Source organism: Apostichopus japonicus, chromosome 19 (assembly GCF_037975245.1).
Source record: "Apostichopus japonicus isolate 1M-3 chromosome 19, ASM3797524v1, whole genome shotgun sequence".
Classification (NCBI taxonomy): domain Eukaryota; kingdom Metazoa; phylum Echinodermata; class Holothuroidea; order Aspidochirotida; family Stichopodidae; genus Apostichopus; species Apostichopus japonicus.
In genome coordinates this window covers 3861530-3888512 of record NC_092579.1, presented here as the reverse complement: position 1 = coordinate 3888512, position 26983 = coordinate 3861530, and the positions used below count along the sequence as shown (strand labels likewise).

General features: G+C 36.8%; 1 protein-coding gene across 4 annotated transcripts in view; it reads left to right on the top strand.

The window, feature by feature from the left end:
* The window catches only part of LOC139960272 (uncharacterized), a 79837-nt gene extending 53651 nt beyond the window's left edge, over positions 1-26186 (top strand). The window contains exons 1-9 of one of the 4 annotated variants that reach the window (XM_071958523.1): positions 9599-9910; positions 10382-10453; positions 12629-13484; positions 16888-17158; positions 17322-18775; positions 19158-19295; positions 19714-19798; positions 24635-24958; positions 25730-26186. In XM_071958523.1, coding sequence (XP_071814624.1) covers positions 12984-13484; positions 16888-17158; positions 17322-18775; positions 19158-19295; positions 19714-19798; positions 24635-24958; positions 25730-25953 — 2997 coding nt within the window. In that variant the 5' untranslated portion in view covers positions 9599-9910; positions 10382-10453; positions 12629-12983 and the 3' untranslated portion in view covers positions 25954-26186. Of the gene's footprint in view, positions 1-9598; positions 9911-10376; positions 10454-10702; positions 11876-12276; positions 13485-16887; positions 17159-17321; positions 18776-19157; positions 19296-19713; positions 19799-24634; positions 24959-25729 lie in introns of those variants that run through there. The other 3 variants (XM_071958521.1, XM_071958522.1, XM_071958524.1) reach the window with 3 other exon arrangements.
* Positions 26187-26983: the final 797 nt, after the last annotated feature.

Genomic DNA, 26983 nt, shown 5'->3' with positions numbered 1-26983 from the left:
CCCAACGCACAATTAGGTGAATTAGGTGAACCTAACAAGTAACTTTGGAGCACTTCTAAAGTTATTTTTGCCGTCAGGCTCAACTTTGAAACTAAGTAACCTATAAATGACAAAGAAACGATCATTTCATTTTGCAAGTCGTCTTTCCCCGACGACTTGCAAAACTTGTCTTGCGACGGGCTCTGCTAGCCTTTCAACGCGAGACGAAAAATGGGTTCCGCTTAGGTTCGACGTGATGCTGATTTATGAGCGGCGCGCAGATTCATCAATATCATATGTATCATTACTGCGTGTATACTATCAGGGCCCTATGTGATTTGCATGTGCTTGCTCTGGCGTGCACTGCTGACGGCCGCCCTGTGCGGGCTCCCGGCCAGCATTTGCATAGTCCCGCCCACGAAAGCCAGTGTCTAAGAAAGGCACCGCCCATTGGCGTATTGTTCGCATGTTATAACCTATATTTATGAGCTGGCCGAACGTTACAAAATTATGCGGAAAACCGTTCGCGAAAAAAATATGTGTAATGATTTTAGTAAGATATATATTAGTTACTATTTATAAATATATGTTATGCAAAACATTAATAGGAGCAATCTATATATAATACGGACTAACTAATATATATGAGAAGTTGTAATCAATATATTCGATGTATAGTTTTGTCACACATGGCGCCCCATACATATGGTCCAGAGAGAAGTGCACGTCCATGCTGAATGAGGGGGGAACCCGATGATGTGCCTTGCGCGGGTTCCTTTTTTTTTTGTGCGCGCCGGGTCTTCGCTACCTTGTTTCGGTTGGGTGTATTGTGTAGATTATATGTATCCACTATATTTTAGGGCTGTGTCGTACACGTATATGAAAAAGTCTCGGTTCGATGATAGCATATATATTATTTTGCTTACGGCGACGGGGATGTGCCTGATTGAGCTTGATGTCGAGGTAGTTGACTGGTGTGAGGTTGGTTTGGACGGTTATTTATAAAGCCTAGTGACTGGACCTCTACGACAATAAAGGAAAAGTGTGGGGAAAAAAAGACTGATAACGCCTTCGACGTCACCATGGGCGGTTATGATTTCGCCGAAATATGTGAGCTCGTATAGGCTTGTTTATCCTACATCATCTAGAACAGAAAGTTAACTTGACCAGCGTAGGCCTATAGAGAGACGACGGCCTTGGTGTCATGAAAAACCACCCAGGCCCCAAACAAAGCAGACCACTTAAGAAAGCAACTGATCCAGATTTTCCGGTCATCTGGCCTACAAATCACCCTCCAAACCAACCTCACATCAGTCAGCTACCTAGACATCAACCTTAACCTCCTTAAATCCGGCTTACACCAATCATATAGGAAACCCAATGACCTACCCATGTACATCAAACCACCCACTACCTATTACCAGGCATATCCCCGTAAGCAAAAAGAATATCTATGCTCTCATAATTAACTCACAAACTCAACTTATCATAATAAACTTAATACCCTGAAGTTATATCATCGGGACTATAGAGAAATGTTGTCAAATTACAGTCGGTGGTAGAACTAGAAGAAATATCTTACGCATAACCATAAACGTACACAATGAAAATATAAAGGGGACTTTATTAGTGCTTTTATGACCAAAACAAGATGGTTACTGTGATACCACACAATATAACCTTTATAACTGTTTAGTATCGTATGTTAATAATCAGTCCTCCATCTTTATGTTGTTTACCGAGTTGGTTAATTATTATACTTTACGGTTGAGTATAGGCGTGTAAAACTTTTATGAACAGTAACTCATCCAATTGTTTCTCAATATTTTCTGTTAATATACTTCGTAAAATGTCTACTCAAGGGTGCGGATAGGTCAATACGTCTTCTCTGTTTGGACGTTTTAACAGGTATAAAGATAAAATGCCATTAACTGTTATTCCAAACACCAACTTGAACTGTATTGGGGTAATAACAGATAACATTTGTTTCTTTTTATGATGAGGAGACAAACAGAAGAGTTGATAACTTATTTGTGACTATAAACTGCTTCATTATCTGACAATAGAAAGGTAGTATGGGTCACATGATATATTTATAGCACAATACGTTGGGTTACTGACCTGATACAGGTATAGGTGTGGACGTGCAGGCCAATTCACAAACACTCTTTAATAAAAAATAATAATAAAGAAATAGCAGATATAGCGATAACTTCAATAGTAATTTTCAGATGCCATACCGTTAGCTCAGGATTGGTAAGTCAACGATACTATTAGAATAGCAAGTTGACAATAGCCCAAATAAAAATGTGTATTTCTGGTCTACAACGGTGCCGGTTAAGATAGAGGATGAACATCTATATCGTAACCAATGAAAATGATTTTCATGGCCTTGCCATAACCAACTTCAAACTACGTTGAAGACTATTGAAGTCCCTCTGATTCTACAGAGCAGATTTATCTATAGGTGAAAGACCCCTGACATTATATAGTTCGTGTAATTGCATTTTGCATCGGTTACTTCTGATAAAAAGCTTTACTCTTTATTAGATGGCAGCCATGCATGATACATTAAGTTTCAGAAACTTATAGTTTGTAGTATTTCACGTACAAGTAATATAGTGCTGTTTGTAAGTTGTATTGTGCATTCAATCTTGTTAGCACTGCCACTCATGATAGGTTTTAAGTATGTTTTGAGGTAATTATATATACTGTGGATACCATATGTGTGCATGTTGTAGACGACTTCTGTATGACAAAATCATTTTACTCTTGGGTGCTAAGCATAAGAATGTTCCCGTTTTCTGTTCAAGTTTCAATTTTATTAATCATGATGAAGGACCTAACTTACACTCGGATGTTAAATAGGTGAATCTTTCTTAATTAAAGTCTAATCAGTCTTGTCAGATATGACTTGTGTTAAAAATTATGTATATGACTAACATAAATTCTGGGATCAAACAGAAGCAAACTTGAAGATTTCCAGAGTGGGCCCTGAGGCGGGCCTCTGACCCCCCCCCCCCCCCCACCCGATACAGCCTTTCTACAATTCCATCAGGGTGGGCGCTACGCGCATACTCCATCAGTTTTATCCATGTTCAGTCATTTATCTCCACCCCAACGAACTGACTGAAGTCGGAAAAGATGGCTCTCATTATAGACACTACGGTTGCAATTGGGAGTAGGATAAACTGAAAAAAGTGTGAATATTTTAGTCTATGTTTGTATGTATGATAAAAAGGTCCAAATGTTTTATAGTTGTACATCTTAGTGTTGATTATTCATTACAATTTTGAAAACCACGCGCTCAACTTTCTTACCGGGCTCGAAAGTTTCAAACCGGGCTCTGAGATACAAAATCCAGTTCAAACCGGTTAAAATGTGCTGGCGAGAAGCCTGGAACATACGCGGAATATTGTAAAGAAGGCAACTTTCTCTTACTATGACGTAAATATAATAAAAAGGTAGATTGGTGCAAAAAAGTATGAAAATTGTCGTTAAATTTGTCATTTGTCATTGTCATTGAAGCTGTGTAGATAAAACAGCCGTTCTAAAAAAAGTGATTACAATTTGCCTTTCTAACACAGCAACTACAGTTTTTATCTGTGCATGTGCATATATATACTTAACATGTATGTGTTCAGCGTACATCGTTATAGGGAACATGTGAAAGTCACCGTACACAACCTTACCAGTAATCCAGCCATTCTGTAACATTATTGCAGTTACAGTAACTCGAATTAAGCACAGTTACATTGTGCATATCTGTATAGAGCACCAGTCTTGTTGGTAGTTTGTATATATATATATATATATATATATATATATATATATATATATATATATATATATATATATATATATATATATATATGTAAGTATATATACTTTTACTATATGTTTTGGTATTTTTCTTGTCATTGTTATAGAGTGACATCTTGTTTGAAAACCTGGTGACGACATTGGAGTATATTTATGTTTTTAAATCATTTTATGTTAAATATCATCTAAAGGCTGTTGCTATGTTTGAAAGAGGTGCCAATTATGTTGCTATGGTAACACTAAAGCTTGTTTTGTAGAAGAGCAGTTACATCAACAGTAATTTGAAAAAAGAATTAAATTCAAACTTCACATAAATTACTACTTTTTTAGCTATGTATTTTGTTGTTATATATTAATGAGATACAAAGCAATCTAATAATCAAATGGTATATAGGACAATAATGGTCTCAATTACAGTTGTTCATCCGTTATTTAATAATTAGTATTATCAATTGATTTCTTGTGCTGAGTAGGATCCTTATCTAACTTTATTCTTTCTTTCATTTACATTTCAGCTGATTACGGCAGATAAATGTATAGATTGCATGCGATTGTTACAGACGGCCTGCCATAATTTGCCAAGGAAATTGTCTGACAGAGCAAAATATGTTTGACAACTTGGTTGCAATGACATCAAAGGAAATAGTTTAGGTTAGTAGGAAAAAAGGGAACAGGACGGCCACTCAAGTCCCAAATCAAGGACCCTAAAAGAACTGAAGACAAAAACACTCAGACCAGATTACAATGCTTAAAGTGCTTGTAAAAGCATTCTTAAACCCATTGACACTACTTGCAGGTACAACTTTTTCAGGCAAACCGTTCCACTCATTCACAACCCTTTTTAGAAAAAAAATATGCCGAATATTAATCCTACTTTGCGACTTTTGAAGTTTAAGACAATGACCTCTGGTACAACTACTATTAGCAAACATGAAATGTAAGTAAAGGATATATTGTCAAAACCACACACAATCTTGAAAACCTGAACCAAGTCACCACGTAACCGCTGTGGTGATATTATGTAACAAATTATGACACGGTAAGACAGGCATGTTGCAAGGAATTTGCCAAGGGAGGGGTGAAGCTTGTAGGCAAACTATATAAGCTTAGCGACACTATGTGTTGGCGCGAAGCGTTAAAGAAAATATTGGCCGAAAATTCCTCCCAGATCGCTGCAAGTTGCATCTTAGCATTTTCTAATTTGAAATTACTAGCGATATCATAAAAAATAAAAAAACGTATGCTCATGTATATATATATATATATATATATATATGTACGTACTTTACACTAATACACAAGATTACAGACATAATAATCATTATGAGTAACAGCTTGCTATATGGTCACAGGTCACAGAGACGACCACGAAGTGTGATTTACCTCATGCAGCATGTGTTGGATGAAGTTTTAGCCACCCCAAATATGATGGAAAATAATCTCACGCATTACTTTCTATTTATAGCCACAAAAAAAACTATGCCATCAAATATTGGGGGGATATTAGATACTATATCCTCATCTAAAATATTGGGGGACATGTCCCCCCGTCCCTTTACCCCCCCCCCATGGTCGCCGCCCATGCTGTGGATGTCAGAGTTTTCCACGAACCCCAACTTTTCGAGACTCGATCTAAGTCATTATTATACTATAATACGCAAAACAGTGCTTCGTAAACGATGAAGTTCATAGTGTAATACTGTAATGAAAAACACAAGAGACGACAAATATTTATTTTGAAACTTCAAGATCAGCTATTTATCTTCACGACGTTTTACGCATGACATGTCATGCGTAAAACAACTTCACCAAAGCCGTGCACGATTTCACGCTTTCGTAATAATTCAGTTATTTATCACATGTACTGCATGGTACTTTTATAGCAACATATGCGTATGGAACGCGAAAAGAGTTTGTCGATAGGTACGACTTTTGTACAAATTATATGATATACCAGATTTCAGTTCAACAAAAAGTACTCTAGTTTGACTTTCAGAAAGGTCTCACGAACCCCCTGGGATGGACTCACGCAACCCCTGGGGATTTATGCACCCCAGTTAGGGAACCCTTGGGCTACAGCGAGAAGGGTAAGGCCAAGTCCCATTTCATTCTGAATTTTGAGGATTTTTGTTAATATTAACCTTCATTGTCATGCACCCTGGGGGAATGGGATGTATCCCCCAAACATTCTACTCGGGGAAAGGTCCATATATTCATCAACTCCCCCCCCCCTCTAATGTTGTGTACAGCGTGTGCCAGCTAGTTTTTTCTCCACATGAAAAATAATGATTAACTCAAGAAAGTGTTCATTTAAACTGTGTTTTAATGTTAAAGTCAGGTTACAAGATCGGGTGAATACGAATATACCCCTCAACATTTGACTGGGGCAAGGGGGCGAGGGGGCGAGGGGATGACCCGTGTAAACATCCACCCATGTTATAAATAGACCCTAATAAATGTTACATCGTTAGTCAGGCGCGTATCCAGGATTTTCTAACCCTGGGGCGCGAATTACTATCTAAGCCAAGCGCCACCATCGGTTGGCGCGCAGCGTACAAGAAAATTTCTGGTTTTGATACCCCCCAGATCACCGGAAATGGCACTATTCGGGCTTGAAAATGACCAACCAGATGTATACTTTTTGCCTGAGAACCAAGTATTTCCCAATAGTTTTTTTTTCCATCCATAACCTTTTTGAAGATTGTCACCAGTCACACATCATGTTTGACCTCGTCGCATGTCATGTGGATCATTGCTTTTCTATAGGTGATTCTACGTCGCGGCCCACAATATCCGACAGCCTCACTTTTGAAGGTTTTAAGCCCATTATTTGTTCAGAATTTGAAAATTCACATTTCTCGTGAATAAACTCACTTCAAAACATACCCATAATGTTGCAAAAAAAAAATCCATCTATGGACAACTAATATAGAAAAACCTCCTTGAACCCCTAACAGACCGGCCAACATTGCACGAGAAGAGGGATGTATGATGAAGAATGTTGGTCAGGAAAGTTTTGAAAATCAGACACAGTTCATTTATTGGTGTACAAATATTAAAACCTCTTATAACGGCTATTATAAAACTTCGTTGAAGGAAATGAAACAAATACCAGATGATTCCGAACACTTCACACATAGGCGTAGGAGGCGGGGGGTTTCCCCCCCCCCAATATTTTTTTCTGAAAATTCGGGCAATATGCTGAGAATTTTTCGAGCACCTACTGAAAGAAAAATAAATTGCACTACATAGCTACATATAAAGACAATTAATTAAAAATCATCTCCTTGGTAATTAAAATAAAGTGCTAAGCTTGGCCGACTAATCAGTCATAAGTACTGTAAAAGAGAGTTTTGACATAATTGGACCTCCATGCTTTTTTCTCCATCTACATAAGACATTTCGTTGTTTAGATGGGCATCCCGCGATGTACTGCGCAACTTTCACGGAACGTACGGTACACGATGGCATGCGATGTAATAACCGATACTTGCTTATATGATTATGGCAATAAAATGTTAGACGCGAGCGGAGAGCGCGCAAAATGTTGGTTAAATTTTTCAGGCAAGTCGTTACAGCTCCCCAAATCAAATTGGGCTCTTTCGCCTTTGATTGCACACAGACAGTTTTGTAGCTGTTCATCCTGGAACACCATTCTCATGCTCAATGATATTATTTGCTATCTGCTGTTTGCTTTACAAATTCGAACAGGCGCGTAGCGAGGAATTTGCCGGGCGAAATCTGTAGGCAAACTATCTGAGCGTAGCGCCACCATAAGTTGGCGCGAAGCGTACAAGGAAGAAAATTTTGGCCGAAAATGCCTCCCAGATCGCTGGAAATGACACTTCCCAGGCCTTGTTAGTTGTATCTAAGCATTTTCTAGTTTGAAATTACTAGCGATATCATAAAAAAGTATCAGCTCGAAGGGGGGGGGGGGGGTGGTCGCCACCTTCCCGAAATGCGTCATTTTCCCCGACGACTCGGTCGAGTTCGAGACCAGCCACAGTTGGTTTCATTCCACAAGTGTACACACAACACACGCGTTATGACTTATGATAGACCATAGTATATATATAGACACATTAGTAACAGAAGAAAAATGTAAACGTCCAAAATTGAGTTATCGGTGTAATGGGTAGGGTGAGGTGCACGCCCCTTCCGAAATCCTCGATCCGTCACTGGCTACCCTGTGTATATAATAGAGATCAGCGCTATAATGATGTCACTGTTCCTCGTTCTCTTCCCGGTGTCTTGGCGTTTTTCTTTTACTCCCTCCTTTTCTCCTTCTTCTCTCTTTCTCCTTTTTCTTTTTCGTTTCTTCCTCTCCTCCTCCTCTTTTTACCCCTCTTTTTTTTCCTTTTTTCTTCTCTTTTTTTGCTCTCCTCTTTTTCTTACCCGGGGGCGCGCGCCCCCAACGCCCCCCCCCCCGGATACGCGCCAGGTTAGAAAGTTAAAAATAACGGTAATACTGTAATGTACGTGTCTATGTCGCTATGACTGTGCCTGTAGTTCGGTAGAATTGGTACTACCGCGTCCTTGGGGAAACATTATTTAGCAGGCTGTTAACGGAAGCCTAGCTCCATTGCTTAAGAAGCTCCACTCAAAGAAACGAAAAAAAGTTCTGTTGAAGTTCTGTTCAAGATGATTTAATCTCTCCGTCTAATAATTAATTTTTAGCCAAAACGCTGTAGAATTACTTCAAAATACCGATTGGGAACGATAAATTATATGGACAAAACAGACACCTTTGGCTCTCATTGAAATATTGACTGAAAGGCTAAGTTTGTGCTGAATTGTTTTCAGACTTCTTCAGATGGAAGTTGGATATTTTCATTTTCAAATCTCAAATATGAAAAGTTTGTGTGATATATGTGAGGAAAAAGTGCAAAACGAAAACAATCAGTATTACCTAGGAACTCTAGATATTAAGTATTTAAGCGGTACAGTATATATATTTAAGGTTTCTCTTAAACACCGCTATGCACTGAACAAGGCTTTCCATGTTAATTTTATTTGGAGGCCGAAATTGTGTTCCAATGGGAATGGAAGTTATTAAGGCTATCTCATAGAAGAACGAAGCTCATACAGGAAGCTCAGCATCTTTCGCCTGCATGCATGTGCACTGACACACACGATGAACCGATTTTGGAACATATTTTCATCCAACCTATTTACTCCCGTCTGAAACCCCAACTTCAGTACCTCCACTACTAATCTAAACTGCCTAATATACTCTGATGTGAAACAATTCATCTCCTTATTTTGTCAGGTTTCTATTCTGAATAATAACGGAAACTAGCAGAGAATTTTCCAATATTCCGCTATTATAAGAATACGATTATATAGGACCGTTGACCACACAAGTCCGCCGTAACTATATATGAAAGACGCTATAACGTTATCCGCATTTTACAGACTTATGTTGGACTGGTTAGAGTGACAAATATGGCGGCCCACTTACTCAACGGAAGGTAGATTGAGGGAGAGGGATATCTCAGGCTATGTGGATATCTCAATGATATGCAGACTTTACAGACAGACCACCTTTATTGATGTTAAGCCAGCCCCCCCCCCCTCACCCCTCCCTCGGTCCGTCCACTCCTCTCCCTCCCTTGTCGAGAATGAATTTCTATGTATTTAGTAAAGTACGACATTACATTCCAAGTAAGATTAAAATAGGTTCAATTCAACAAGAAGGAAAACATCAACGAACTGCTTTAAGTTCAATATTGACTTAAAGATCACGCGATATGGTTGATATCTAACAGGTCAAGGGTTAGTGGGCGTAATTTAGTCTTTTACTCATTTGCTAGATACCAGATCAGATCAAGCCTGTCCTCCTCTCTTACTGTAGCAGTCAACCCCCATTACCTCTTTCGTGCTCCACGCTTCAGTGTTTATTATCTAATATTCAGTGGAAAATTTCTTTCATCCTCTGATCAAAGAGCCATCTGTTTGAAATTTGTGTTATCATTTCACGCTTCGTTGACCTGCCAGCGACTCAGCATAAGAAAATCGAATTATATCAAGAACAAGGTTATATTCAAGACCTATCGAAGAATATTATCTGTTCCTCACCTGCACCTATCATACAGAGACGTCTATTATTGTAAGTAAAAAGAAAACATTTATGAATTTTTATTAGCAGCATTCCAGTATAGGGAAGTATATCTCAATTGTACAACATGCTTATACGGGACAGTTTAAATACAAATATCAATTTCTTTAAACAAAATTTCCTCTTTTCACCATCGTATATATCAATTCATTAATTTTACGAAATTTAAACTATTTTGTCACGATTTCGTCGTCTTTTTCTCAATCCAACATGAACTAAAGATAGCTGAAATTAAAGAGTATGTCCAGGGAACCCTTCTTGATGACCAAAAACATCATTTCACACATCATTAAGTGCAAGATTGCTCGTTAAGGATCATAAAGGCCACAGCATTCACCCAAAAGAAGTCTTCTTTCCGTTCCACTGATCTCTGTTTTTTTTTTCTATATTCCTCGATAAGAATATATTTTAGAAAGTAGTATTTGTTTCTTAAGACTTTTTCTAATTTTATCCGCAGATCAGGACTCCCGCTGCATAAAAATAATTTCTCAGAACTAATTAAGCACATTTCAAAATGGCCGCCACAAAAACCTCGTAAGATTTACTATTGTTTTCTTGTTTATAAAAGATTAAAATGTGTTTATACCAGGCGATTATACATGACAGTAAAAGAAAAATATTGATTATTTGTTTATTTTACATTCATCTATATACAAGCAATGCTGAATACTGAAAATCTTTCATAAACCGGGCTGATCGTTCCTCAGATAACTTCTGAAATAGAGGAAAGGGTTCAGTGACGAAGGGGTGGGGTAGGGGTGGGATGGGCGTGGTAAAAACTCCTAAGATTGGTAGGACATCACTGTGGCGTTGAATTGAGAAGGTAAAGTACAAAGCCATCTCAAAACGCCAATAAAATAAATTCCTTTCTGCATTCTATGCCACGAATTCCATTATTTCCATTATTTTCAACGATGTAGGACCTTTCAATTGATTAGTTCAATCTATCAGCAAAAAGGGCACTTCTTGATTACACTTTTCCTAAATGTCTAAACGAAATGACCCGTTTAAATAACAAAGAATAACAAAGAACGGAACTTGTCAAAAATTGGCACTTCTAATCTACGAAACGGGGCACTTCTTACCGTTTCTGTTACAAAACAGGAGGAACTTGAATCCTCGGATTCCCCGCATCGGGTCAATCGCCCATGGATATGACACAAATGGTTATGTCAAAGCTTAGCCTGGTAGACATAAAGGGTTACTTTAAATACAAAATAAACCTAAGGTTTTGTAGACTTTTAAAATACTCTGCTATCAGCCCATGTTGGAAGTCTATAACAAGTTTCATGTTAAAGAAATGGTCCTTTATACAAATGAGGTTCATCACTTTGAAGTGACTGGACCGTATTTAGTCTAATACAAATACCGTTAGATTAGTTTCTCTGATACAACACAAGATTCACTGTGAAGACTTTATTGCCCCCAATGCAATATATTAAGATGCATTGCAAATTTGTCATGTAAAAAAAAGGTGTTAAACATCATCCAAGGATGTGTTTTGCTTTTAGGCAGATAAAAGAACATGTTTTGGTGGAGTTATTAGAATTTCTAAGCAATGGATTAACATAAAGACTTAGGATCGCATTGAGGCGCCGATGCATCGATCTCTGGACCCGAGCATTCCAAAGTTTAAGCATATTTTGAAGGTAAGTATAAGGTCAGGAGGTTAATATAAGTGGAAAGCTGCGTAGCTATAGAAAACATTTTTACTAGCAGTCAAATTTGTCCTTTGTTTTTCTTGGACTTAATATGTCAAAGAACTCAAGACTAAATTTCTGTCTGAAGTTACTCCGTGAAAACTCTAGACCAAAGTTGGCTTTCTTGAATAGTGCCACCACTTAGATCACTTTTACAAAGTTAGCTTTCTTGAATGGCTCCACCACTTTTACACAACTTGTGGGCATCTCTCTCTCTCTATTTTCGGCGCTGAGTGCAAATGTATTATAATGCACTGCATGCGTGTTGTCGACAAATACAAGTTGAATCAGAGAGTTACATATGTACATACATATGATAACGACGAATATTGAAGATAATTAAATATGTTCAAGCAAACTAAATATAGCCTTTGCAATTTTATCAATTTGACTGAAACTGTTTACTAACTTATAGTCTGTGTTAATTGTAATTTGTGAGAGATATTTTGCGAAAGGAATATATTTGCATATCCGTTTAACACACAGAAATTAATTGGAATTTTTTCTATATTCTGACCTTTATTTAAACAGTTTTAATAGGATACTTTAATAGGAACAAATTTTATTTGGTCGATTTTCCAGTTTCTAGCACATTTTCCCCCGTTTGCTATATAAAAATTCACGAAGCCATGTATTTTCTTCAGGTTAATGCGCGAGAAAGTTCAACTTAATGGGAAATCATTGTAAGTCGTGGGTCTATAGGCCATCCCGATAATTCCTAATTATTAGGCCTTCAATGTCTCGTTTCTTATACCTTCGAGATTACTTTGTCTATTAATTTGTTCTGGACATCTGCCAATGTGGCCACGACTTTGTAATTCCATGCATAAATCAATAGCTTATTAAACAATTCAGTACCATTTGCAAGACCTAGGCTACTACGCAGCCTGGGGGTTGTTCATCATTCCTTCGAGGCTTCGACCAAACATCACTTTAAATTCTTCGTTACCATGGATACAACCTTCCAACCCTGACCTAACTTTTCACTTTTTGCCTTCCACACACACAGAGTGTATACAACGATACAACGATTCAATGTACAAGAAGGTTACACTGTGTCGGTGATTGACGTGCTAGATACAGGCCGTTTGGCTGTCGCTGGATATAATTACGATACAAACTTCAACTTTATCGATCTGTTTATGTTACAATCTGATCCTGATTCTCCAGAAAAACCGTTATTATTGACGTCAGTACCCTATTATTCTGAGGAATTTACCGAGTTTGGTTCATCATGGCGGACTGTTTGTTTACTGGATGATCGTCTGTTTTTAACGTGTTGTAAGAATACGATAGCATTGTAAGATAGTAGTAGTAATGGCGGTCTGGTCAATCAAGGGAAGTTTAACGGTGAAGCCTGGTGTATGACAACCAGAGATGGGTTAGTGTATGTCGGTTTAGATTCCAATGAGGTGATTGTCTTAGATGCGAGAGAATTGAGAATAAAGAAGACAATCATCTTAAAAGGATTAGTAGGATTAGACTATCCCTGGGATATAACAGTTAGTCATAATAAACTGTTTATCTGTACAGCCTATGGTGGGAGAGCTTTAATTGGTAATAGTGCGGGAGGAATAGAACAGGAATATATAAACACACAGTACAGTGATGCACTGAGTATAACAGTCAGTGAAGAGAAAGGATTAATATTTATATTATGGGGTGGTGAGGGTAGACAAGTTGTTGTTTACTCTCTATCTGGGGGTCATTCTTCCATCTCTGGGGGTCATTCTTCCATCTCTGGGGATCATATCTTGGCTTGTTTTAAAGTTCCTGATTATTCCAGGAGACTCAGGATCAATAATAACATAAACAGACTGTTTTTGGTGACCTGGAAAACTGGAAAAGTACATGAATATCACACAGTAAGTACTCATAAAGGATATATAGGCCTACGGTGAAAATAAGGACTTTTTTATCACTTTTGTTCAAATAATCCTTTGAATGAAGATCAACAAATTTGGTTTCATTCTATGCGAACAAGTGTGGAGAAGACACTCTTAGATGTTTAGAGATCTCCTTTGCAAAATTTAAAGAAAAATAAGGACATTTTCCCCTTGGGATATGCTGGTTATGGTAAGGTTGTCATGGAAGTGATTTGTTCTGTCAATTAATGTAAACGTATATCTCAGTCTTTGAGCTTCAAATGTAGACAAATTGTTTCAAGTGAATTCGGCAGTTAATCAAGAACACAACTATTACTTGTTTGTTCAAAGGGAGATCAAAATGGTGGAAAAGTAAGGGCAAAATTTTATGAAAAGTTTAGGCCATTGCATGTTTGTAGCACTTTATAATATTAGAGCAACACACAACATTTGGAATATTTCTTCTTATTTTCTGAGCTAACGAGCTGCTAATTTATAAAAATTTGGTACTAGTGTATGCGGAATTATATGAAGAACACAACTATTACTTGTTTGTTAAGAGGGAGATCAAAATGGTGGAAAATTTAGAGCAATTTTTTTACAAAAAATAGGCTATTGGTAGCTTGTAGCACTTTCCAATATTAGAGCAGCACCCAAAATTTGGAAAATATTTCTTCTTATTTTCTGAGCTTACAAGCTGCTAATTTCTACAAATTTGGTATTAGTGAATGCGGAATTTTATCAAGAACACAACTATTACTTTTTTGTTAAGAGTGAGATCAAAATTGTGGAAAAGTAAGGGCAAAATTTTATGAAAAGTTTAGGCCATTGCATGTTTGTAGCACTTTATAATATTAGAGCAACACACAAATTTTGGAATATTTCTTCTTATTTTCTGAGCTAACGAGCTGCTAATTTATAAAAATTTGGTACTAGTGTATGCGGAATTATATGAAGAACACAACTATTACTTGTTTGTTAAGAGGGAGATCAAAATGGTGGAAAATTTAGAGCAATTTTAAAAAAAAAAAAATAGGCTATTGGTAGCTTGTAGCACTTTCCAATATTAGAGCAGCACCCAAAATTTGGAAAATATTTCTTCTTATTTTCTGAGCTTACAAGCTGCTAATTTCTACAAATTTGGTATTAGTAAATGCGGAATTTTATTAAGCACACAACTATTACTTTTTTGTTAAGAGTGAGATCAAAATGGTGGAAAAGTAAATGCAAAAATTTATGAAAAATTTAGGCCATTGGAAGCTTGTTGCACTTAAGTGCTGGAAGAAATCAAATAAAATTAGTGCTATTTTTTAAGGTAACAATTTCTATTCTAGGTCAAAACTTCTTGCCAATTCATGCAAGATGAACGCTCCATGGCGAAAAAGCTCAGACTAAAAAAGTGTAGTTCATTTATCATTCATTTTGACTGTCAAAGTCAAAAATGATTTGACAAAAATCAATGCAAACTATTGTTAAGTACACAACAGGTGCAATTTTCCTTGCAATGAGGTAAAAGTCAAGAAAAATTAAGGGCAATATGTTATTCTAAATTTAGGCCATGGTGATTAGCTTGGCACTAGTGCACATATATAGCAAATACTGCAGTGATGATACCTTGATTTGAATACAGTATTTAAGTCTTGATAAAATGGTATTACACAAGCTTGCAAATTAGTCAACAAAGCAAAAAAAGAAGGAGAAAATGTCACCTTAGCCTTGTGCTACTATTTTCACATTTTCAACATAGTAAAGGCTGCAAAATTCACCAATCCATTGAAATCATTTTTCATTACTTCTGAGGAGAATAAATTGTAGCTAAGTGCAGGCTTTATTTTAATAGGGATTGCATCGAGTCAGTTGACAGTCTTCGTGTCAGTTCTCTTCAAGTAGTTCATTTCACTGATGGCCTATGATTTCCATTATGAAGAATGCACAGTGTAATAACTATGTAGTCCTTATAAGTAACAATATGGAAACATATTTTGAATTAATTCCTGACAATGCTAATTAGGTACAATTTCGCTGTACTACACTCATAATGTAGGTCAAATGGGATTCATAAGCAGGAAAAATGAGGCAAAACATTAACTGTTAAAAATTATGTTAACTTCTATATTTGAAAACTAAGAAAGTAATGTATTACTGCAGTGCTTTCCTGTCAAGTTTGTGATAGTAATGATTATAGACATTACTTTGTGTAAGTGATCACACCCAATATCCTGTTTAATTGTCTAAATACCCAATACACTAATTAATGATGGTGAAGATCCCCACTCATTTGATGTCATTAAGCACACAGTGTAATGTATGTAATTGCTATGCACATGGATTTAACATGATCATTTGCTACCCATGCATGAGAAAGCATTACCACATGTCAACCAGTGTAAGAAAAATGGTATTCATGTAAAAGGCATTTTATACATGTCATCAGGCCAAACCCTTAATACTGTATACTAGTTAGTAATTATGTCTAATGTGAAAACTTCGTTTAGCATTATAGTTGATAACTGCACATGCTGTAGTCGTAATGATTAAATGTTTCGCATGAACTCTTTGTCTTGAAGCTGTGTATAGCTCATAGTGCAGTAGCTGAACTATACAACTAAGTAAGTGTATACACCAATCTTGAAAAGACTTCACAGTACATATGGACTTTGAATATTCAATCATTTGAGCTGCACCACATGTAGTGTAGCTATGCAGCTTACAAGAATTTAGCCGTACTCTCCAGCATAGACTGCTTTCAGTTAGTTGTTTACTAATTCAGTACAACATTTTAGGATTAAATAAATGAATCTTCTGTAATTAAAATAATTTAAAAAAAACAACACTGCATTTTTAATTGACATAGTAGTTAACATTTAACATGAATGTAAAATAACACTGCTAAGAATAAGGGAAATGTTAGAGGTAAGAAGTTGGGTAGGGAGAGGGTTATTTGTGTTTCAATGTTATTGACCACCAACATTGCCCAGGATAGAAGACATTTATTAGTTTTACGTCCAAGATCACATTCCCACACAAACATGGGTCACAATGATTATGTAATGTTTATTGGTTAAATTTGTAGAATAAAATGTTGAGCCCATTAAACTATAATAATAAAGTGGTGGCGTCATGAATCAATCTACAACATTCTGCCTGATACAGCTTCATGTATAGAAGAATGTAGTATGTATAGTCTTAAAAATCAATCAAACCAATTGTCCGCTTTTAATACTTTTAATTTATCTGAAATAATTATTTAATACTGTAGTTAAGGAACTCAGGTAAATCACAACCACATTATTCACACCTTCATATTAAAATTAATCCCTCCCTTTGAATGCCTCAACTTATTTTATAGTCTGCTACCACCAGTATATTTATTTGATTTGATTTTCTTTGTCTTTTGTTATAGAGTGACATCTTTACTTTTGATTACCTCCTGATGCACTCAGAGTCATTGATTGAGAAAGATGACTGTCAGAAGCTACTTGACTACCTTAAAGTTACAGCTAAGGAATCAAAGAACATTATTGAGAGTGATGCACCCTTTTCATCTCTTGTCCACCATCTCAGAGAGGCAGGGAAGGTATCTTTTGATGACATCAACCATTTAATGACAGCTTGCTCTGAAAAAGGACTGAGTAAATTGGTGGCAGTATTGACTGTCTTCCAACAAGCTCAAGGTATGTTAAAAATGTCAGAGAGCTTAACAAGTTAAATATGTTATGAATTGCAAAAAATGCAAATGTGTTGCCCCACAAAGGCAAAAAGTGCAATTTGAGGTAACTGACCATTGTATTAACTGAGTTAATTAACCCATGTTTGCATCTTATACGTTTGTTTCAGATTCAAAGTTTACCAAGAAAGTAACAAAGGGTCAACTAAAGGCATTTAAGGACAAAAGGCAGGAACTCTCTCACAAACTAAGTGAATCAGAAGATGAAAAACAACAGCTAACTAGAAGACTAAAGACAACAGAGGAGGAAAGACAGCAATTCAAAGATACATTGAAGGCAACAGAAGAAAGACAACAGCTGACTGCAAGACTAAAGACAACAGAGGAGGCAAAACAACAGCTGACTGCAAGACTAAAGACAACAGAGAAGGAAAGACAGCAATTCAAAGATGCATTGAAGGCAACAGAGGAAGCAAAACAACAGCTGACTGGAAGACTAAAGACAACAGAGGAGGAAAGACAACAGCTGACTGCAAGACTAAAGACAACAGAGGAGGAAAGACAGCAATTCAAAGATACATTGAAGACAACAGAGGAGGAAAGACAACAGCTGACTGCAAGACTAAAGACAACAGAGGAAAGACAGCAATTCAAAGATACAATGAAGGCAGCAGAGGAAGAAGGACAACAGCTGACTGGAAGACTAAAGACAACAGAGGAGGAAAGACAACAGCTGACTGCAAGACTAAAGACAACAGAGAAGGAAAGACAGCAATTCAAAGATGCATTGAAGGCAACAGAGGAAGCAAAACAACAGCTGACTGGAAGACTAAAGAAAACAGAGGAGGAAAGACAACAGCTGACTGCAAGACTAAAGACAACAGAGGAGGAAAGACAGCAATTCAAAGATACATTGAAGACAACAGAAGAAGAAGAAAGACAACAGCTGACTGGAAGACTAAAGACAACAGAGGAGGAAAGACAACAATTCAAAGATACATTGAAGACAACAGAGGAGGAAAGACAACAGCTGATTGGAAGACTAAAGACAACAGAGGAGGAAAGACAGCAATTCAAAGATGCATTGAAGGCAACAAAGGAAGCAAAACAACAGCTGACTGGAAGACTAAAGACAACAGAGAAAGAAAGACAACAGCTGACTGCAAGACTAAAGACAACAGAGGAGGAAAGACAGCAATTCAAACATACATTGAAGACAACAGAAGAAAGACAACAGCTGACTGGAAGACTAAAGACAACAGAGGAGGAAACACAGCAATTCAAAGATACATTGAAGACAACAGAAGAAGAAAGACAACAGCTGACTGGAAGACTAAAGACAACAGAGGAGGAAAGACAACAATTCAAAGATACAATGAAGACAACAGAGGAGGAAAGAAAACAGCTGATTGGAAGACTAAAGACAACAGAGGAGGAAAGACAACAGCTGACTGCAAGACTAAAGACAACAGAGGAGGATAAACAACAGCTGACTGGAAGACTCAAGACAACAGAGGAGGAAAGACAACAGCTGACTGCAAGACTAAAGACAACAGAGGAGGAAAGACAACACTTCAGAGATGGATTGAATACAACTGAAAACAAGCTCAAGACATTGAAAAATGTAATTTATTAATCTAATTGATATAATTGATTGTCTGTCCTTCAATGTGATAGGTCTACATTCCTTTTCTAGAACAGTAGTCCCACAGTTCCTGGAAGTTCCTTTTGAAGGTTAGGTCACAATTTTCAGCACTAAATTATTGTGAACATGTGATTTTCTCTGAGCAAGGTAGTCATTTTGCAATAGTCACACCCTAAAGTTAAGGTCAAAAGGTTATCATGCAGCCTGCCTAAATATAAGTGTGAAGAAATGTGTCTACTTGAAAAATGTTTTCCCTCCAGACACTGGCTACTTCAATTTTGGTATAAACTTTAATTTGTGGCAAGTTACCACTGGGAGGTGCATCCTTCTAGTCTCATTCACTGTGTTGTTTACATGACAGGAGCATGAAGAGGCTAAATATAGTCTAAGAGCTACAAAAGATGAACTTGTGAAGTCTCAGCTGGAATATGCCAAAGAATCCATGGCTTTACAAGAGGTCCTGAAGCAGACTAGGGAAGCCTTGAATCAGCAACAATTGGTTAGTATGATTAAGTATATAGTAAGTGAATTATGAATTTAGAACATTGTGTATCTGCAGCCAGTATACCATCAGTAGCAAAAGAAGTGTGTTTGTAACGTTAGCAAAATATGAGACCATTACTGTGTTGAATTTATGATACAAACTTTCCACTGTTGAAGGCATTACAAGTTAACAACATAATCTTGAGCTTTACAGAAATAGTTCAATGAGTTAAAAACAAAAGTTCAAAGTCATGCTTCATTTGATTGTGTGAAGTGAGTAATGAGTACATTCACCTATACTAAACCAGTTGCTTTTATCAGCTAAAGACTGAATTGGTGTAACTTGACAGGTGACAGACATGAAAACTGAGGTTCTTTTTTTAATGTGTCAGAACATCAAGTAAGATATCTTTCCTACTTTGTTTATTTTGCAGGCTTACTCCGCTTCTGTTACGGAGGAAGAAACCTGGCTTGGAGAACGTGAAACTCTAGACATATCACAGGGATCAACGTTGGCAGGTAGGTAACAATGAAAAGATCTTTGCTGCTGCTTGTTGTAAATTTCCAGACATTATAGTGTTTCATTATGTAAAGTCTGTTTATCCTTAAATAGTCCTACCTGCAGCTTCTCAAAGCTGTCAGCGGAGATCGTAGAAGGGGGGGGGGGGGGGAGTGTTGACTTGAGTCAATTTAAGTAGTGTAGGATGGATTGTCAAACTATCAATTATATTAAGATATGAAAAGTCAAGTGAGCTCATCAGAGGTGTAAATAAAGCCTGGAGTATCATGGAAACAGGTTAAAATCATTTTTATTCCTTGCCGTGGGCAGAAGGAATCTATGCGATGGTGATGGCTTGTGTATTATATGTGTGTATGTGACACTTGCTCGTAATAGCTTTAACTGCAGAAGGATAACTGGGGTATATTTCATATTTGGTATGTAGGTTCCCCTTAGATAGAACTGGTTTGGGCCGGGTAGTTGTTGGTATTGGTGAAAGGTCATTTGAGGTCAAATTCTGAAAGCATTGTTTGCACAACACCTCAAGAAGTTGAAGTGTCAGGTAGTTGAAACTTGGCGTGTAGCTTACAGTTGGTGAGCAGACGATCTGTAACGTATTTCGTGAATGTAAAAGGTCATTTGAGGTCAACAGAGGGAGACTAGAGTGACAATATTGTAAACACGATATTATTCCTGAAGGTAGCGTGTTCAATTCTTATATGTGGCTTTGGGATTTATTGTAATTAGTTCAGCAAAACCTATTGTTTGTGGTGGAGGTGAAAGGTCATTTGGGGTCAGTAGAGGGCAAAATGTGAATATATCAAAAGGTCTATATTTCCAGAAACAATAAAATGAGCTCATGTATGCATGGTATGATAGCCTTGTGTATTTTATAGTTGTACACATTTTGATGTACAGTAGGTCAGAAGCATTAAAGGTCACCAGGTGTGAAAATATGAACACTATGTAAATGCAATATTACCAGATATAAACTGCAGTAGCTGGTATGGCTATGACTTATCTATAATTAGCACAAACCCTTTTGTTTTTAGTGGAAGGTACAGGTCATTTAGGCACAATAGAGGTTACATTCTGGAAAATATAAATATCGCATCGTAAGATGAGAATTTTGACCCGATGTCATAGTGACACATGACTTTCCTATAATGAGTTCAAGAGCCCAGTAATTATTTGTGAAGGTCAAAGGTCATTTGAGCTTAGCAAATGGAAAATTGTATAACCCTTAAAAGCACATAGCTGGATATTTTTTTCTTTTCAAGAGGGACTTCTAAGTTGCTTTCAAGTCAATGGTTGTTAAAGGCTAGCAGAATTTAATTTCTGAAAGCCTTCCTTTCTAGTTAGGGATGTGGTCAGTAATAAGCTTTTGGTTTCAGAACGACATTTTGTGAAAGGACATGGTGTACAGAAAAGCACATACCCCTTCGGTAGTCATGTGATCACTATTAATACAAAAAAACTAACAAACACCTCTGCTAGTCATGTGATCACTATCTAATACAAACAAACTAACATACCCCTCTTGTAGTCATGTAATCACTATCTAATACAAACAAACTAACATACCCCTGTGGTAGTCATGTAATCACTATCTAATACAAGCAAACAAACACATCTGGGTATCGGTTCTATATCTGAAACAAATTTATAGCAATTTAACTAAGGTCGTTTGGGAATCGATCATAGACACATTTAACCAGGAGACTAGACAAGCTTGAGTATGTCAATTAGAAGATGTGTAAAAATAAAGATAATAACCATGGAGGGTAATGTGATATGCTCCATGGTAGCACTTAACTTCGATCCTACGTCTTGTATTGATGTGGCCCTTCTACAACTAATCATCGGATAACTGCCACAGTCCTGAAAAAAACTTTGCAAACCCAGAATTTATTTAAGTGATGCACATATCAATGTTTACTGCAATTTTTCAATTGCAAAGTTGCTAGTTCCTTTAAAAAGATTGGACTGCATATGAAATACATACAGCATATCAGGACAGTTCATGCAAAATGTACATTGATATAAGTAGCAGACGACAGCATTCGCTGTTCCTTAGCAACACAAACACAAATCTAATTGCCTTACACGGCCTCACAAATGCAGATCAAGCATTTTCTGACACAGAGAAAATAAATTTCAACATCGTCTGCATCCAGTCTAAAGTAATTAATAACAGTCAAACCATAACTGTATGTTATAGTGGCATAAGAAACTCATTTCAAACTGACAAAGTGAACTGGGGTCAATAAGCAAATAACATAAAGCATATCAACACCTCCAATGTCTTTCTTGCAAAATATGTAGAAAATAAAAGCCTTACCTAATTTCGCCTAAGTATAATTTGACCTACTTTCATGTCATCAAGTGATGTAGATCATACCCTCCTAAAATCTGAAGAGGATAATTTATGAGTTTGAATCAATTTTCAATATCATGTAAAGGCCATTGCAATGTTTTAAAACAGTGACAGTTAAAGTTGCTATGGTAACACTGTTGTGTAGATGAGCAGTTACATCAACAGTACTTTAACCAGAGGGTAACCCCTCCCAGCAGTGACTTGCCTTAGATGCATTACATACATAGCACAAGCGTATTTGCACGCTAATAACACTGTTTGTACTGGAGATTGAGATCAGTATAAATCTAAATAGAGTCAGTGTTTACACGGTTTTTGATGACAGAGAATTATGTGACATAATACCACAACGATAAAGGAAAGACAGTTGTTTGTCATCTGTCTGTCGAATTTATTTTGCATGCTCAGTCCAGGGAGCTGCTACTCTAACGTTAGAGTAGCAGCTCCCTGCTCAGTCTAAGAACAAAGAGCAGACTTTGCATTTTGGCGTATGTGTGGGTGTATATGTGTGCGTTTGTGACGCCCAGCTTGTAAACTCGATATCTCGAGAAGGGAAGGTCAAACCAATTTCATATTTAGTGTGTAGAAGAACCACATTAAGTACAAGAAGCTTATTGTTTTTAGTGGAAGTCAACTGTCATTTGGGGTCACCAGGGGTCAAATTGTGAAAACATTGTTAACACAGTATCTCAAGAAGGGAAGATCGGATCAACTTCATACATAGTGTGTAAAAATACAACATTAATTAAAAATAGCTTAATTGTTTAAGTGGAGGTCAAAGGTCATTTGGGGTCAACAGAGGTGAAATTGTAAAAACCTTGGAAACAAGATATCTCAAGAAGGGAAGGTCGGACTAACTTCATACTTAGTGTGTAGAAGTACATACATTGAGTACAAGTAGCCTATTGTTTTTGGGTAGAGGTCAAAGGTTATTTGGGGTCATCAGAGGTCAATTCGTGAAACCCTTGTAAACATGTACACCTTCGCTATACATTTCGTCATATTCATGAAGAAAACTGCTCATGTTAAATCATCAAAACCACAATGCATTTTTTGCATTCTGGTTAATACTTAACCTGATGAGATCCATTTGATATTTTGAAATCTGGACCATTGCTGACCCTAAATAACCTATGACATCCACACAAAACATTAGGGTTCTTGTACTCACTATAAGAAAGACACATGCAAATTATGAGCTCTATGTCATGTAACCTATCTTGGGATGTCCTGTTTACAACATTTGTGTTTATAAGGCTTTACAGAGTGTGACCTTTGATGATCCTAAAAGAATAGGGTTCTTGTACTCATTATAGGGAAGCCAAATGACAAATATGAGAGCCAATAAAGTTTCCCATCTGGAAATATCGTATTTACAAGGATTTCAAATTTTGGCCCCTGGTGACCTTAAATGAACTTTGACCTTCACCAAATTGGGCAAAAACTTGACTCTATATAAGGCAACCATACAATGTATATATGACCTCCATTGACGTTCTGGTTCTGAAGATACAGCATTTTGAGATTTTCACATTTTACCCTCTGCGAACCCCAAATGACCTTAGACCTCCACCCAAAACAATAGGGTTCTTGTACTCTTTATAGGGAAGTAACATGCAAATATTACAGCCAATTCAGTTTCCTATCTAGAGATAGCATGTTTACAAGGATTTCAAGTTTTGACCCCGAGTGATCTTAAATGAACTCTGACCTACATCAGATTGTGTAAAAACCTTTCATTACATACGGCTATCCTACCTTGGATGTGTGAGCTCCTTTGATGTTCTGGTCCTGAAGAAACAGTGTTTTGTGATTTCCACGACTTTCCATCTGCTGACCTTTGACCTTCACCCAAAACAATAGGGTTCTTGCACTAATTATGGGGAAGCCACATGCCAAATATAAGAACTGCTGAGGTTGAAGTTACCCATCTTGAGATATCATGTTTACAAGTTAGGGCGTCATATACACATATACACACACAGCTGTGTTTTACATTCAGACCAAGGTCCTCTTGTTTGTTCCATTGTTCTAATCCACGTTCGCTAACTTTAATAATACCACATCACAATAGAATTTGTGCAAAGACAAAGTGATTCTTTTGAAATCATATCCGAGGACCTGGAATTGGTTTGTTCAAGTCTTTAATCAGAATACAAAATAACAGCACATACACCCAAGCACATACACACACACCTACACACACATGCACCCACACACAAACTTGACTGTATAGGTTAATAGGAATTAAATTTATTCAGATTCCACAGAAATCATATCATTTTCCGTTATTGAACAGATTTAAAGAAATGTATTTTGTTTATATATGTAAATACATAGAAAACAATCTAACAATCAGGTGATAAATTGGAAAATGTGATCTCATCCATTATTTTATAATCGATTTGATCAATTGGTTTGTTGTGCTGAGTGAGATCCTGAACTAGTATATTTTTGGTTACTTTTATTTATATTTCAGCTGATTACGGCAGATTAATGGTCAACGTTGCCCAAGATCTTACTCTAGACAGCACTCTGAAATTAGCAACTCTGTTCCGTCTACCACCAGCAGAAACTGATATGCTACGCCGGGTTTCTCTGATAGAGACACCAGGAATCACTCTGATTAACTTCATGAAGACAAGAAACATCATCAATATGTATGATGTCACTAACCTACAGAAGGGTTTGGTTCATATTCAGCTAAAACGAACAAATGAATATCACTTAGCTCCATATCAGTCTAAAGTTGACCCCTTCCAGTTTGAAGAAAACCAATCACCGCAACTGCTTGACTGGCCTGGTAAGAATGAATAAATATGTATGTAATCAGAATAGATGAAATCAAACTAATACAGTACAATACAAACTCTAGAAATGTGTGGGAGTCGGGTTAATGTTCGACTTTCAGGCAATTTGTTATTTTAAACTATTAATTATCACTGTGTATGTATGGTGAAAGTAATTACAAGCGGATATTTTGACCAATTATTTGTTGCCATTTGATTAATTTCTTGATTGAAAATCGAAAAATGCTAAACAAATTAGGTCCCAAGTATTAGCCAATATTTCAAGGATCCATTTAAGCTGTCTGGTCAATCTCAGACATGATGCTAGATTCTTTTGATACTCCTGTTGTCAAATTCTTTAACGACATAAAGCTTGTGTTACATATCTATTACATTTTATATTATGATTACTTCAATAATACCTCTTTCATAAATCAATTGCAAGGCTTTTATATTGTTGAAGAACTTTAGATTAGCAGAGAATGATTTATTAAGTTTATCCATAGTACTTATAGGAGACAAAAGTCTAAGCAAATGATTAAAATATCCAGTATCACATCGAAAAATGCTATGTAAAATGGGCTAATTGCTATGCAAGTGCAAAGATGCATAACAGTTTTATTACACAGGAACCATAGTACTAATAGGAGACAAAACTCTGTGCAGAATTTGAACACTAACTTATTCTCTGATAAGGGATGAATGTTGCTCAGTATGGCAGATTTGGTTTTTAAACGTTAAAGCTTCATTTAATGGTGTTTGTGTTTCCATTGTTCTATTTTCAGTTGAAAATGTCAAATTTGACCCTGATAATGAGCCAACTCCATCACAAGGTTCCGATGAAAGAGAGGAAGATCATGACCATAGTAAGGAAAGTTTGATGGAGAGAGAAGACCTACCAAAACAAAGAAAAGATTCACAAATACTTGAAATGAGGCACCATCATTCATACATTGAACACAGGATCACGAATGAAGGTGGAACTATTAGCATCATGGGGTACATCTGACTATTCCTGAAGGCGCTATATCCGTTGATCGTGTAATTGCTGTTAAAGTGATCTATGATCCCAGCATACACCTCCCTGGCAGTGCTCGTAGGGGCAGAATGACACCTCTGATAAAACTAGAGCCAGATGGGCTCACCCTCGACAAGCCAGCCCAGCTGACTATTCCTCACTCGGCTATTATCCCTGAGCCAGATCGACATGATGTTATTATCTTTACTGGTCTGAAAGATGAAGAAAATAAGGTAAAAAAGGTAGTTATTAAAAAGCATGATGTTATTATCTTTACTGGTCTGAAAGATGAAGAAAATAAGGTAAAAATGGTAACCAATCGCACTTTAAAATGCAATTGACTAATGTACCAGAAGAAGTACAATGAGTTATATGCTGAGAATCAGTTCTGTTGAATTCTAGATATATATTATCTAATAGGCTCTTGATATATACTTTTTTTAAGTTTACTCAATGCTATACTTCATATAATATTACTTATTACAGGTGAAATAACTTGGACTGAAGAGAAATCTATTGATTGGAAGCTAGACCCGGAGAAGATCTGTCTTGATATAACCATCCTGAGCTACGTCTTTGTTAATTTAGTCAACCAAGAAACAGAGCAGAAGCATATATTCCGTATTGTTCCATTTATTGATGGGATACTCGATGACAAAGATGATGTCTTAATAACTGTTTGTTTCTGTAAGGACAGTGATGAAGAGTACAAGGTGAGGATAATCTCTTGTTACCATGGTGATATCTGTAGTAGCTTAGAGGTCAGTTCTGGTTTATATTGTGATTTGTAAGTCGAGTACTGGCAATGTTACTTTATTTGTTTAGTGACTTTTATCATGCTTCACTGGCAAACTATGAAGTGATTTTGTTAAAGGTGCATTTGTGTGGCATAATTTTGTTGATTCATCGTAGCACATCAAAAAGAAAAATCTGAAATTGGAAATGAAAATATTTAAACTTGACATAAAACATGTTTCTGTCAAAAGTGTTTGTGCTGAGATGAAACTGACAGTATCCCCAA